The sequence below is a fragment of the Saccostrea cucullata genome, unplaced genomic scaffold (genome assembly GCF_032062105.1).
Source record: "Saccostrea cucullata isolate Sc308-1 unplaced genomic scaffold, CSIRO_AGI_Scuc_v1 ctg1944, whole genome shotgun sequence".
Lineage (NCBI taxonomy): Eukaryota > Metazoa > Mollusca > Bivalvia > Ostreida > Ostreidae > Saccostrea > Saccostrea cuccullata.
The window spans coordinates 58,763-71,320 of NW_026922325.1; the positions used below are offsets into that span (position 1 = coordinate 58,763).

At 33.1% G+C, this 12,558-nt stretch overlaps 1 protein-coding gene across 1 annotated transcript in view; it reads left to right on the forward strand.

The window, feature by feature from the left end:
- LOC134261614 (uncharacterized) overlaps positions 1-11,981 on the forward strand; it is a 64,156-nt gene extending 52,175 nt beyond the window's left edge. The window contains exons 17-24 of the mRNA XM_062744038.1: positions 3,055-3,161; positions 3,308-3,382; positions 3,926-4,226; positions 4,641-4,740; positions 6,372-6,494; positions 8,620-8,799; positions 11,619-11,693; positions 11,809-11,981. Coding sequence (XP_062600022.1) covers positions 3,055-3,161; positions 3,308-3,382; positions 3,926-4,226; positions 4,641-4,740; positions 6,372-6,494; positions 8,620-8,799; positions 11,619-11,693; positions 11,809-11,958 — 1,111 coding nt within the window. The 3' untranslated portion in view covers positions 11,959-11,981. The remainder of the gene's footprint in view (positions 1-3,054; positions 3,162-3,307; positions 3,383-3,925; positions 4,227-4,640; positions 4,741-6,371; positions 6,495-8,619; positions 8,800-11,618; positions 11,694-11,808) is intronic.
- Positions 11,982-12,558: the final 577 nt, after the last annotated feature.

The following is a 12,558-nucleotide window of genomic DNA, read 5'->3' on the forward strand; positions in this document are numbered from 1 at the left end:
AAGCTATGCTATAATTGTTTCTATTTTATTCATAAAATATATTTCTTTTGGAAAATCATTAAGCTAAAAGCAACCTTTCATATGATTCAGCAGAGGGTTTATGAACCTTAATGCTGCATAAAACCAGATAATTTGCTGGGGGAATATATGAGGTTCCAATACATAGAAAAAATGAAAATAAATAAATTTGGTAAGTGTTAACTTTGGCAGTGTTAAAGCGTATTGTGGAATCATCAATGCTCATCCCTTATCCACAGGTTTACTTACCCATGAACAAGTATGTGGTTAGACAGTAGGTAAGGGTTAATGTACGAGTAGCGCTCCTTTCCTTGAAAGTAATGGAGCCGAGGTCCCGAAGGGGCTGAGGCCCATTACTTTTAAGGAATGGAATGCTACAAGTATATTAACCCACATAAAATCCGCCTTTTTGAGGCTTTTATTTATTGTTCATTAATATAAAATACAGAATATCTATATGATACACTGTAAATAGACATTATATAGTAGTAGTATTTATTTTTTATATACTATAGGAAGTTAGGGGAAAATATACTACAGTTATTCTAATCCAGTGTTTATCAACAGCTTCAATAGCTCAGTGAAATAAGTACCTGACTACAAAGCAGAGGGTACCAGGTTCGATTCTTACAATGGGCAAAAAAAATTTCATAATGTGTAAATCAACTCTTAAATTTTCTAAAACTCTTATCAAAAAATTTTCTAAGTTCTTTCCTCAGTAAAGGCACGTTAAGGAGAATAAGAACAAAAGAAATTCCGTTTTCAAAGAAATTTGCAACTTTCCATTCCCGAAAAATAATGGAGCGCTCAAACAAAAGAATGACGTCACACTTGGATTTTACGTTTGTTTATTAAATCATCTGAACAAATGAGATTCTGACCAAATTATGTCCCCATGTACCAACAAAATTTTGCCTACCCACAGATACTTAAGATATTGAAAATCAAAATTTTCGCCTAAGTCTGTTTTCAGTTTATGGTCTCTAGGCCAGATGAATGACCAGGTGAAAGTCTTTTAACAAACTACAAGCCCTTACCTTTAACCAAAATTGCATGGATGCTCACTGCCAGAAATGTGTCATGCAGTGAAACAAGCATATAACGAAGTGCCGGGGAAGAGCGAATTTGCTTCATTATAAACATAATTGATTATTTCTGTTAGCTTCACAATACATGTTTAAAACCCACAGCAAATGAAAATCACTTTTAGTGTCAATTCATTATAAGCATGCTGGCTATAAGATGTTTTTCTGTATGGTGTATTTTATTAAGGTTTTTGGAGCAGATAAAATAAACTATATTGGTCCTTAATTAAGACCAAACTTCATTTCCAGATGCACTTTAAAAAATTTACCAGAATGTTCATTTAATGTAAGACTTAATTTTGCTGTAAATTGCGGTAATGAATAATAAATTGAAAGGCATTTGTGCCATGTCTGGCATAACATTTAATAAAAAATATTTAATTAACACTGTTTGGTAAATGTCATCATGTTAAGCATATATCTATCAAATCAAATTCTCAGCTTATGCTATTGGTGTAGGCGTATTAGCTTCCGTGTCCCTGATAAAGTTCATATATCCAAAAACTCTAAGCCCTACCTGGACCAAACTTGCATAGATAATGCATCTAGGGATGGACACTACCAGATTTGCTTTGATGCTGAATCTGATCAACATTTTCAAGATAATTGACAAGATCAATTCCAAAAAATCTATTAGCCTTTCCTGGACTTACGGTAAACTTGCATGGATGGTTCATCGAGGGATGGACACTACCAGATTTGTTTCAGATGATCTGAGCTACATTCCCCTGATGAATGACCTGGATAAAATTTTTGATGCAGGCCCATTCGCAAATTACTATAAATCTGCCTGAACCAAACCTGCATAGATAATGCATTTAGGAAGGGGAGTACCAGACTTGCTTCCAATGCAGGATTTGACATACATTTTCCAGATGAGTGATCAGATTAAAGTTTTGGAGTAAGTCCATTCCCAAGAAATAAAAAGTTCTTCCTGGAACAAACTTGCATGCATCAAAAGTAGGAAGCCACAACACTTGCTCGGGATGCTGGATCTAAACTTTCATGTATGATGCATCTTGGGATAGACACTACATTATTTTGGATGCTGGATGTGACCAGGTGACATATTTTGGAGCAGGTCCATTTCCAAGTAACTACCATATAAACCCTGCCTGGACCAAGCTTCAGTGGACAATTAGTGCATCTAGGGTTACACAAGCCACACTTGCTTCAGGTACTATCTGACCAGAAGTGTAACCAGATTACATTTGTTTTATAAACAATTATTATCTTTATTGCCTATTAGATTACATTTCTAAAAATCATTTACCTGGTAGTAATTCTTTCTATTTCAATTAACTGGGGGTGGGGGGGGGAGGGGATTTTCATACCCTAAAAAGACAATTATGTTTTGGGTGTAATTATACAGGGCAGTTAAAAAGTCAAAGTTTTTAAAATATCTTTTTAGCTCACCTGATTTGAAGCTCAAGTGAGCTTTTCTGATCACCACATCTATCGCATGATCTATCACACCACAATATGTATAACAAGAAGGGAATTTTAAATTTTTTAATGTGTATTTTTTTTTCAATCTGCTTGTCCATCACAATACAGTAATTAAAAATAGCTGATATACATGTACAGTTTAGGCAGAATTTTTAGCAAGGATTTAATTTTGGCATTATTAGTGAGGGTGCCAAGATCGCTAAAATTGAATATCGCTAAAAATTAATTGCACTTTATTTGTAATAGCTTCTTTAGTGGGCTTTTTAAAATCGCTAAAATAACATCTTGCTAAAAAGAAAATAATTTTTTAAGGGCAAATCGCTAAAAAAATTTCGCTTATATGGTACATGTATCTCAAAATGATCCCTTAATTAGGTTTTAATTAAATTTCATGACTGGATCCCTATGATTTTTTCATTTGGATTCCTCACCATGTTTTAAGATAAATGTATCATTATAATTTATTTGTAACATTTGCATAGCGTCTTTGTTTTCTCTACAGTATACCTCAACCAGCCAGTTTAAATTTAGAAAATCACGGCAATGAGCTGGCCGTCTTCAAACCAGAGCCAGTATTTACTCTTCTTCCTTATCCTGTATCTAAACATGGTAAATCTTTAACAGTTTGTTTGTTTTACCAAAAAAGATTTCATCATACTTATTTTAACAGTATTTTATAAAACGCTTTTTTCTATCAGTTTTTGTATGTCATGTTCGAATTGACAATCACTTTATGTTAGATCTTTCTGTCACAGAAAAGGCCTCCCCATGCCTGTGTATTGACTGGCAGCCAAAGTCTTGTCAGTTCTTGGCAGCTGGCTATGGCGATGGTAAGTATTTGATTTTCCTCAACACATGATAGGTGTCTTCCTGTCTGATTTGTCTTTCAAGTGATCGTCTACTTTTTAATTGTAGCTGAATTTATTTCAAGCCAAGGCTCAAATGCTTGTGACATGAGATTCTGTGATCAAATATTTATCACTTACTGTGAAGTCATTAGATTTCATGGGTTTTATTTTCATTGAATTTATGAGCACCTTTCATTTACAAATTAACATCCTCCAAGAGTTAAAAAAAAGGGGGGTTCTAAGGTCATATGGGTCTATTCCAATCAAAGTTTGCACATAACATCCCTGAATAATTAACAATGATATAGTGTGATTTATTTAATATATTCATTTTCCAATATTTCAATTTCTTCCAGTAAACATGAATGCATGGATGTTTGAAGAACTCATTGAGTTTTCAAAAAAAAATCCATTTCTTTCAGTTTGTAGTCATCTTGTTTGTTAATGTGTCTATGCAATGTCATTGTAAATTTAAATTAAAAAAATGATATCTAAGAACAACTAAAACTTTGTGATTCTTTGCAGGCTCAATCAGAGTTTGGGATCTGAAATCCCAGTCTAGTCTCCTGAGGGTGGCAGTGACTTCCACTATTAAACTTCTCCCATTTCATAGTACAGCCGCCCATACTGATTGTGTCATGTCACTGAAATGGTCGCCCCACGTCACAGATAAATTTGCCTCTTCCAGTCGTGATCGGACATTTGTTATATGGGACCTCAACAACAGGCATTTCCCATTATTCAAGACTCCAGCTCAGATGGCTTTATCCGTTTACTGGCTGCCATTTAATTTTTGTGTTCTTCAAGGAATGGATGATTGTTATTCGTAAGTATAAATATGTATTTGGGGGGGGGGTGAAATGAATTAATATTATGAATTATAAAACTTATATCTAAGAGTACATAGCACTACATATTGTATATAGGCTGGCTTAGTGTTTTGCATTGAGGAATTTATACACTGTTATGTGAAAGGGGGTTAACATTTTTCACAGAAATATATATTATTTCAACAAACTAAGTTGAAATCCAAAAAAAAAAAAAAAAAAAAAAAAAAAAAAAAAAAAAAAAAAAAAAAAAAAAAAAAAAAAAATTGAAATCCAGGTTTTTAGACTTGCCATCACCCTTTTATTCTTAATTTTAAACTTTTCAAGTCATAGACTTAAGCTTGGTAGCAACAAAAAAAGGTTTAATACTCAGATGAGCTTTTTGACCCGCAAGCTTTTTTTTTAATTTTTAGAAACCTGGAGACGTATGTTAGATCTGAGTCCTATGACCACACTGTTAATGATGACAATCCACTATCAGATCCAGTAGTGGTTCTATCAGACTGTATTTGGGTAAGTATTGCTACACACTCAGTGGTTTTATGAATCATGAGTCAAGTTAAAAGAATTACATGTTATAAGGTCATTAGTTGCATCTCAGAACAGTGGTAAGAGTTGCAGGGTAAAATGACAATCCTTAATGTGTTACATGCATTCTAGTGAAATAAACACAACACTATTAAGGACAGATGATACAAACAAACTTTTGTCAAAGAATTTGAAAATAACAACTTGGGTCATGTTTAAATGAATAAAATGAATAACTTTCTCCGCGTAGTTTTTAATTTTTTATTTACATTTGCACAAAAAATGGAATTTAAAGTGAAAAATGTATGTATAGATTAATAAGGATGGTTTCAGAAGGGTTGACTTTTGAACATCACAGAAGGTTTACAATTTCTTTATGTTCTGGAAATTTATTATTTGCATCATTTGCAATGGAATTAGGCCAAAAAATATATACAAATCCAGGCATCCATTTTTTGTTTGTATCATCTGTCCTTAAATTTAATGTATTTGTTTTTAAATTCTTTAAAACACAAAAAAAATTACAGCTTTAAAATATAAAGCATAAATGTACAGATTAGTTTGGTAAATTTGCACAAAAAATACTATTTTTGAAGCACACTGCTAGAATTGCTTTGGATGCTGGATCTGAGCTACATTTTCCAGAAAAGTAACCAGGTCTAAGTTTTTGATGCGGGTCAGTTCTCAAGCAACTGTAATGCTTACATAGACCAAACTTGCATGGATGATGCATCTAGGGATGTACATCACTACGTGTGCCAGAAATGCTTCAGATGCTGGATCTGACCTATAATTTCCTGATGAATAACTAAAATAGAATTTTTATAGCAGGTTCATTCGCAAATATTTTTTAAGACAAACCTGAACCAAACTTACATGGATGATGCATCTAAGGATGCACACTACTAGATGTTAAGTTTAGTGTGGGACTTAGCCATATTAAGAGACAGTATTTGTTGGGGAGAGCTCTATATACCTTATATGTTTTAATTGTAAGAATTAATAAGAACATGTTGGAAAAAAGAGTTGGTACCCAAAGGAAGAGGTTGTTCCAAGGAATACACCTGTGAAAAATGAAAGCCCTAGTTCTAAGAGTTCAAAAGTAATGGCAAAGGCTTATTTTTTTTAAAGTGGTCAAACTCTAAGGTCAAGGCCAAAAAGTAAAAAATAGTTATACACTGAAAGGTCTTGTCACAGTGAATACACATGTTTAGTACAAAAGCCCTATCTTCAGCTGTTCAAAAGTTATGGCCAAGGTAAAGTGTGGTAATTTTATGTAAAAGTAGGTCAAAGTCCAAGGTCAAGAGGTCAAATTTGGTGGTACCCAAATAAAGATCTTGTCGCAAGGAATATACCTGTGAAATATGAAAACCATAGCCCCATCCACTCAAAAGTTATGGGCAAGGTTAAAGTTTTTGCCAACAAATGGACAGACAGATGGACGGACAGGACATATAAAAAAAAATTGATAATGAAGAACGGAAAGTGAAAGTTCTGACCAGAAGGTCTCTTTTAAATTTATTGCCCAGCATAAATACTTATGAGCATTGTGATGTATATATAGTGGTTTAACTGTAAATAATATACTTTTAATGGTAAGATATTTTTAATTTTAGGGGTTAACGTGTTCCAACTGGCTTATGATTATTCTAGCAACTAACAACACAGGAAATGTTATTGGATCTGTTATGCCTCATCTGAAAAGGGAAGAAGTCAAGCGTTTTCATCGCAGAACTTTGGTAAAAAAAATTTAATAATTTTGGTCCCTTGTGTTTTCTTTGCTTTTATAGCCTGGTTCATATATACATACTAGAATCAATGCCATCTCAAAAAATATTGAATACTCTGGAAGTATATTACTCATTCAGTTCAGTTTTCTATCAGAATTTAATGAACTTACCAATAGACTTTTACGAGAAGCACTGACTTTTTACATTTGACTGTTAACTTAGACATTTAAACCTGTATCATATATAGACGTACAGAATTGATAATGAATAAGAAAGCCTTTGAAATGGTCACAGGTATGGTGTCAGAAGCTTAGGCCAGTAGTTTAGGGAAGGGTGGTTGTCATTTCCTTCAAAAACAACTTATACAATTTATGTGCATTTGAAAAATCCATTATTTCATTGAATTAAACGTCAAACTAAATATTTATATAGTAAAAGAGCTTCCATACACTGTCCAGTTTACAAGTAAGCCGTCAACTGTAAAAGTCAGCGCTTCTCGTAAAAGTCCAATACTAAATACCAGGAATGACTATAGGAGGTAAAATTGATAAGTGCCACTATCAGTCACCACAGAGAGACATGACACTCAGCACTCAAAGTTTTTATTCTTATAAAACTAAAAGTAAGGCAAATTCCTGATAATTACACACAAAAAAAAAAATTTTGACAACTTCCAGTTTCTATTTGTACATGTATCAATATCTGGGTGTTGTCTTTTTCCAGTTGAAGGCCTCAATCTGTCGGTTGCTGCTTTTGAGGCCGATGATTTGGCTATCTGTAGAGTATAATATTGACTGCCAGAACCAAAAGGGCAAGGAAAACATTGTACTCAACAGTTTTTTAATCATTGTATTGACCTAAAACAGCAATACAGTGGAGCCTCATTTATCCGGACGCTTTGGTTCCTTGTCAATTTGTCCGGATATGTGAAGCGTCCGGATATCTGAATTACCAATTAGATACAAACTGACAAAATAACGTTAAAAATGTTAAAGGTAAAGGGAAACAAAAATTGTGAATTTCATGATCCTAGCTGCCCTTGGGATGGGGCCAAATCCACTAAAATTAGTGCAATCTCTAAAAAATCTTCTTTACTACTGGACATCAAGCAGTCAGGCTGTTTGTATGATTGTAATTAGCATTGAGTCCTCTATCAAAATTGTGAATTTCATGGCCCCAGGATCAGGGGTTCCGGTGTTAGGGTGGGGCTCTATTGATTATATTGTGAAAATGCAAAATTTCTTTGAAATTCTTCTTTTCTGCTCTTGGCATTAAAAAAAACTATGGTAACCAAGTGCATAGTTATGTTGAATAAGACTACCTCTTCCAAAATTTAATGGCCCCAGGGTCAGGATTTCTAGTGCTGGGGTGGGACTACACGTATATGTAGATTATATTATATAGTGAAAATATATTATTTCTTTGAAATTCTTCTTCTTTGATTTATTTTTTCAATGATACTTACTTCCGTATAAATCCAGAACAGTTGACAAGTCCCAGCCATTATGGGTTACATGTACAGTGTATCAAAATAGCCTAATTTTTTAAAATGACAAAACTATAAGGACAATCGGAGATGAAATTTAACAAATTTGCTATGAAAGTACTATCATTCAAAGTAGGCAGTTCATTGTAGAAAATGTGAGCAAACCTACATGTACATGAATATTCACTTAACCTAGAAATTTTCTTGAATTTCGATGAGAAACACGTGCATATGGTCCACATATTGTAGTCCTTTCTTTTAAAAGACACTGACTTGTCAATATTTATTTTTATGCCCTGTCATGAAGATGTGTGTGTTTGTCTTGTATATCAATCAAAAATAAACAAGGAAATTGTAAGCTCTGTTTCGTACCAACAATAAAATAAAATGGGCTATTGAGATAAATTAAATTAGAATAAAACTTGTTAAATCTATCACAGCCTGAATTGAGGGATATTCATTGTGTTCAGGTGAAGATGGCAACAATAGAAAGTTTATGGAGGAAACAGTGAAAAGTGAAAAATAGTCAACCACTTATTTTTTCTAATTTACATCTTATTCAGACCTAATTTGACCACAAATTTTCTTATTATATGTTTGATTGAGATCTTATGTACTCATTCAGCCTCTATTTTATGACTTTTACAGACTTTATTTGAGACAGAGATCCAGGAAAAGAATTTTGATGAAGCCCACATCTCAGAACCAAAGGAGCATCTTAAAACAGAGAAAGGAAAAAAGAAAAACGTAGATTCAACAGTCTTCAATTCTTATGAAAGTGGAAGGAATAAGATATACCTGGAATATAGAGAATATGATGCATTACAGGTTTGGGTTTTTACTTTGAAGGGCTTCATCACTGAATTACTTTATTAATGAAATCTTTGAAATTGATTGATTGATTGTATATTGTTTAATGTCCCTCTCGAGAATTTTTCATTCATATGGAGACGTCAATCTTTGAAATTACTTAATATGTGCTAGAATGACCCTGCCAAAATTATACTGAATTCACAGATCATCTTAAATGTATACTAAATTTGTAAATAACTTAACTTTCTGTGACACATAATGGTGTGAGTAAAGTTGTAAAAAAAATTTTTCATTTAGCCCTTAATTCCAGATATTTTTATGCCAGGTGCCATGAATATGTAGTTTTACATATGAATCAAGAGGACAGATTTTTAAAACTTTCTCTGTAAAACAGCAAAGCCATAGTTAGTGATACAGAAGCATTTTCTTGTAGTTTAGATTTAATTTTATTCAGATCATGGCCCCTGTTTATAGGATTGGACCATAAAAGGCAATTCAAAATTTTACATATGAATACACATGTATAAAATGGGAAAATCTTATGAATAAACAACAGTGTTGCAACAATTTTTTAAAATAACATTCAGTATTAAAAAAATGATAATTTCAAAAAGCTAAAAAGTATGAAATTTGTTTTCTAGTGCATTTCTCTTCAAAGGATAAATATTGAAATTTAGAAGTTTAAACTTTTGGAGCTGAAGATATTTCATCATTACATTGAAATAATAATTTCAATAGTGGTTCAAAGTGCATTTCAAAACCAGGTAACAACCGCTGTTGAAATAACATTCACCAATGATATAATTATTTCAATAATGGCCATCATTTCACTAAACCACTATATAACAACACCCACTATTGAAATGAATTGGAATTATTGACTTTAGTGTAGGTCGATATGTTGTTACAAGGAATCATTTCAAGTGAGATGGACCGAAGACACAGAAAATGATAGCAACTGAGCCTTCAAGGTCACTGTCATTTTCTGTGTCCTAGGTTAGAATCAATTGCCATGAGTCCTTATTACCACATATTGTTACCATTATCTTTCCGAGCATCATATAAATTGCTGAAATCATTACTTGCTAAAAATACTGTACATGTACAAAAATTGTATTCAAAATTTAGCGCACTGGGTATTGAGTTGTTGGTGTAATCATGAATTAATGCTACATATGTTTGTGCCGTGTATGGTATTGATAAATGGTTTCTTTGCGGTATTCATGAATTAGCTCATCGATTTCCACGCCAAAGCCACTAAAATATTAATCCCTCTTTTTAAAGTACACGTACAGTAAAATAATTTTTAAGGAAAAAAATCACTAAATTTGCAAGTTCAAGGTCACTGGCTGCTGAGCATCTTCCCAAGTCTCGAGTTTCTGATCCACTCCTCTCCACATAAACCCTGTTTATGTGGAGCGGAGCGGATCAGAAACTCTTGACTTGGGAAGATGGCTGCTGAGTGGCAAAAAATGTGTATTATTCATTTCTGGTCTATAATACTTAAATGTAGGCTTATTAGAAGTTGATATATGCGACAAATGTTACTAATAACTCAAAGATGTGTTGTGTTCTGACGAACGGTCATCTTTACAAATGCAAGGAAACTGTCATAAAAGTGTGGAATCTGTATCTGATCTATAACTTTAAAAGGAAAACATTGGAAGGTTATATTTCACTCAAATATTACTGTTGTCCTAAAGGTTTGCCATTACCTTGATTCAAGATCATTCTAGTAAATTAAAAGTCAATGGCTAAAAAGTATGAAATCTGTGGTCCAGCGAATTTCTCTTCAAAGGATAAATATTGGAATTTAGAACTTTAAACTTTTGGAGCTGAAGATATCATTATTTTGAGTTAAGGTATTATGGCAAGTTCAAGGTACATGTAACTGTCAGAAAATGTGTTTTTCATTTCCGATCATTGAGAAACACTGAATGTTGATATTTCATTCTAATGTTTCCCATTTCCAGAGAATGCATCTTTTTTCTTTTCTTTTTTGGCTAGGTTTAGGTCACTTTTCCAAAATTGTATATGTGCTCTTTAAAAAAAATGCAAGAGAGCATTGGGTAATTTGTTTAGCTTGCTCTCAGTACCTTGTACTAGTTCAATGTACTGGGTATTCTAAAACAAGCGACTCTTATAAATTTATATTAGAAAAGTTAAAGGATACTTAGACATTGATTGAATGTGAATATAATTTATTGTTCTATATTGACCATAGAGTTTGCAAAACACTGACTTTAAACATTACTGTTGATATCCTTGTTTCAACAACTTGTTTGTCAATAGCTTGCATCTTTTTAAAATTTGTTCTTATATAGAGCATGCTCCTGAGTATCAAATCAACCAGAAGACATAAACGTTATAAGACTATATTGCTACATTGTACATTGATTAGAAAAGTTGATGATAGAAAAGTTATCACATTTAATATAGTTTTTTTTGTTTTAGTTACTGCTACTAAACTATCTAAATATGAAACCTGATATAAATATCTAAATACATTTTTAATGCATGTAATAAAAAAAAATTAATTACGTAAAAATTTTTGTCCCTGGCACTTCATTATAAGCATGCGTTGGTGTAAAAGTTAATTCATTATTTTATTTGTTAAGAAACCTGATCAGAATTCTTCCTTAACATTAATTTATTCATACATGAAAATACTTTGTTATTTGTTTGAATGCCCAACCCATCTATTTCCACTGATTTGATTTTGAAACTTAAGTGATAATACACTAATAATATAATAAATGACATTGTGCCAATGATATTACAGGATTTTGATCGTTAAAATTTTTAGCCTTATGATTTAGTATTGTTACTTTCAGCCTAAAAAGAAAATTCCAAAGATCACAGTTGCTGCAGATGACGTCAGAAGCTTAGCTTTCCGTGCCGTATATAGGGTAAACTAAAGGGTCTTAAATAACAAACAGCTGTTGAAAAAAACAGGTGTTCCTTCAAAACAATTTACGTAGTGGATTTTTTTATGCGAAGCTCGTGTGGTTCTTTCTGTTTCAGATTGAGATGAATCCGAACATCCAGAGTTGTGTTTGGGTGGCCTCAGGAGGACAGGCCGGTATTGTCAGGATCCATAACGTGGTTCAACATTTAATACCCACCGCTGTGCAAGATCTAAAGGATGTACGCAGTTCTCTTAATATGACCTAAAAATAAATTCTATCTGTTTTAAAGCTTTTCTTGTTGTTTCATTTCTGAGGCCCAGCCTAACTTAAATGTCACTTCCTGTTATTTTATTCTCAACCAACTTCATGAAATAAGCATTCTAAAAACATGAAATATTGCATTAGCAATACTAGCCCCGTCTGCACTCGAGTCGCGGCGTAAAGAGTTGATCTTTAGGGTTGGAATCCCACTGTGGGACGTGTTTTGGATGAGACCGTATAAACGAAGGTCCAGTAGATGCTTTCACGGAAACGATCCCTCACTGCTCATTCACGGCCAGGAACACGTTAAGTTCCAAGACAGTACCGTTGTCAGAAACATTTAAAGTTAAGCACTGAAAATGGCTCGTTGTCATGAATTTACAGGTGAGGTTATGACAAAAACTGTCCGGTGTCATTACTTGTGAAGACAAGTCGTGAGCGGTTTTTCAATTTTTAAGTTAAATAATTTCAACCAATGTCTGAAATTGCAATGGGGAACAGGACTGACACCCCTTTTGGTGTTGTATGAATTTCAGCCGTTAAAATGAAGTAATAAAAGAGGAGTTTGCGTTTGCGATATTAAACCCTGGTGAAATCAAAGGTG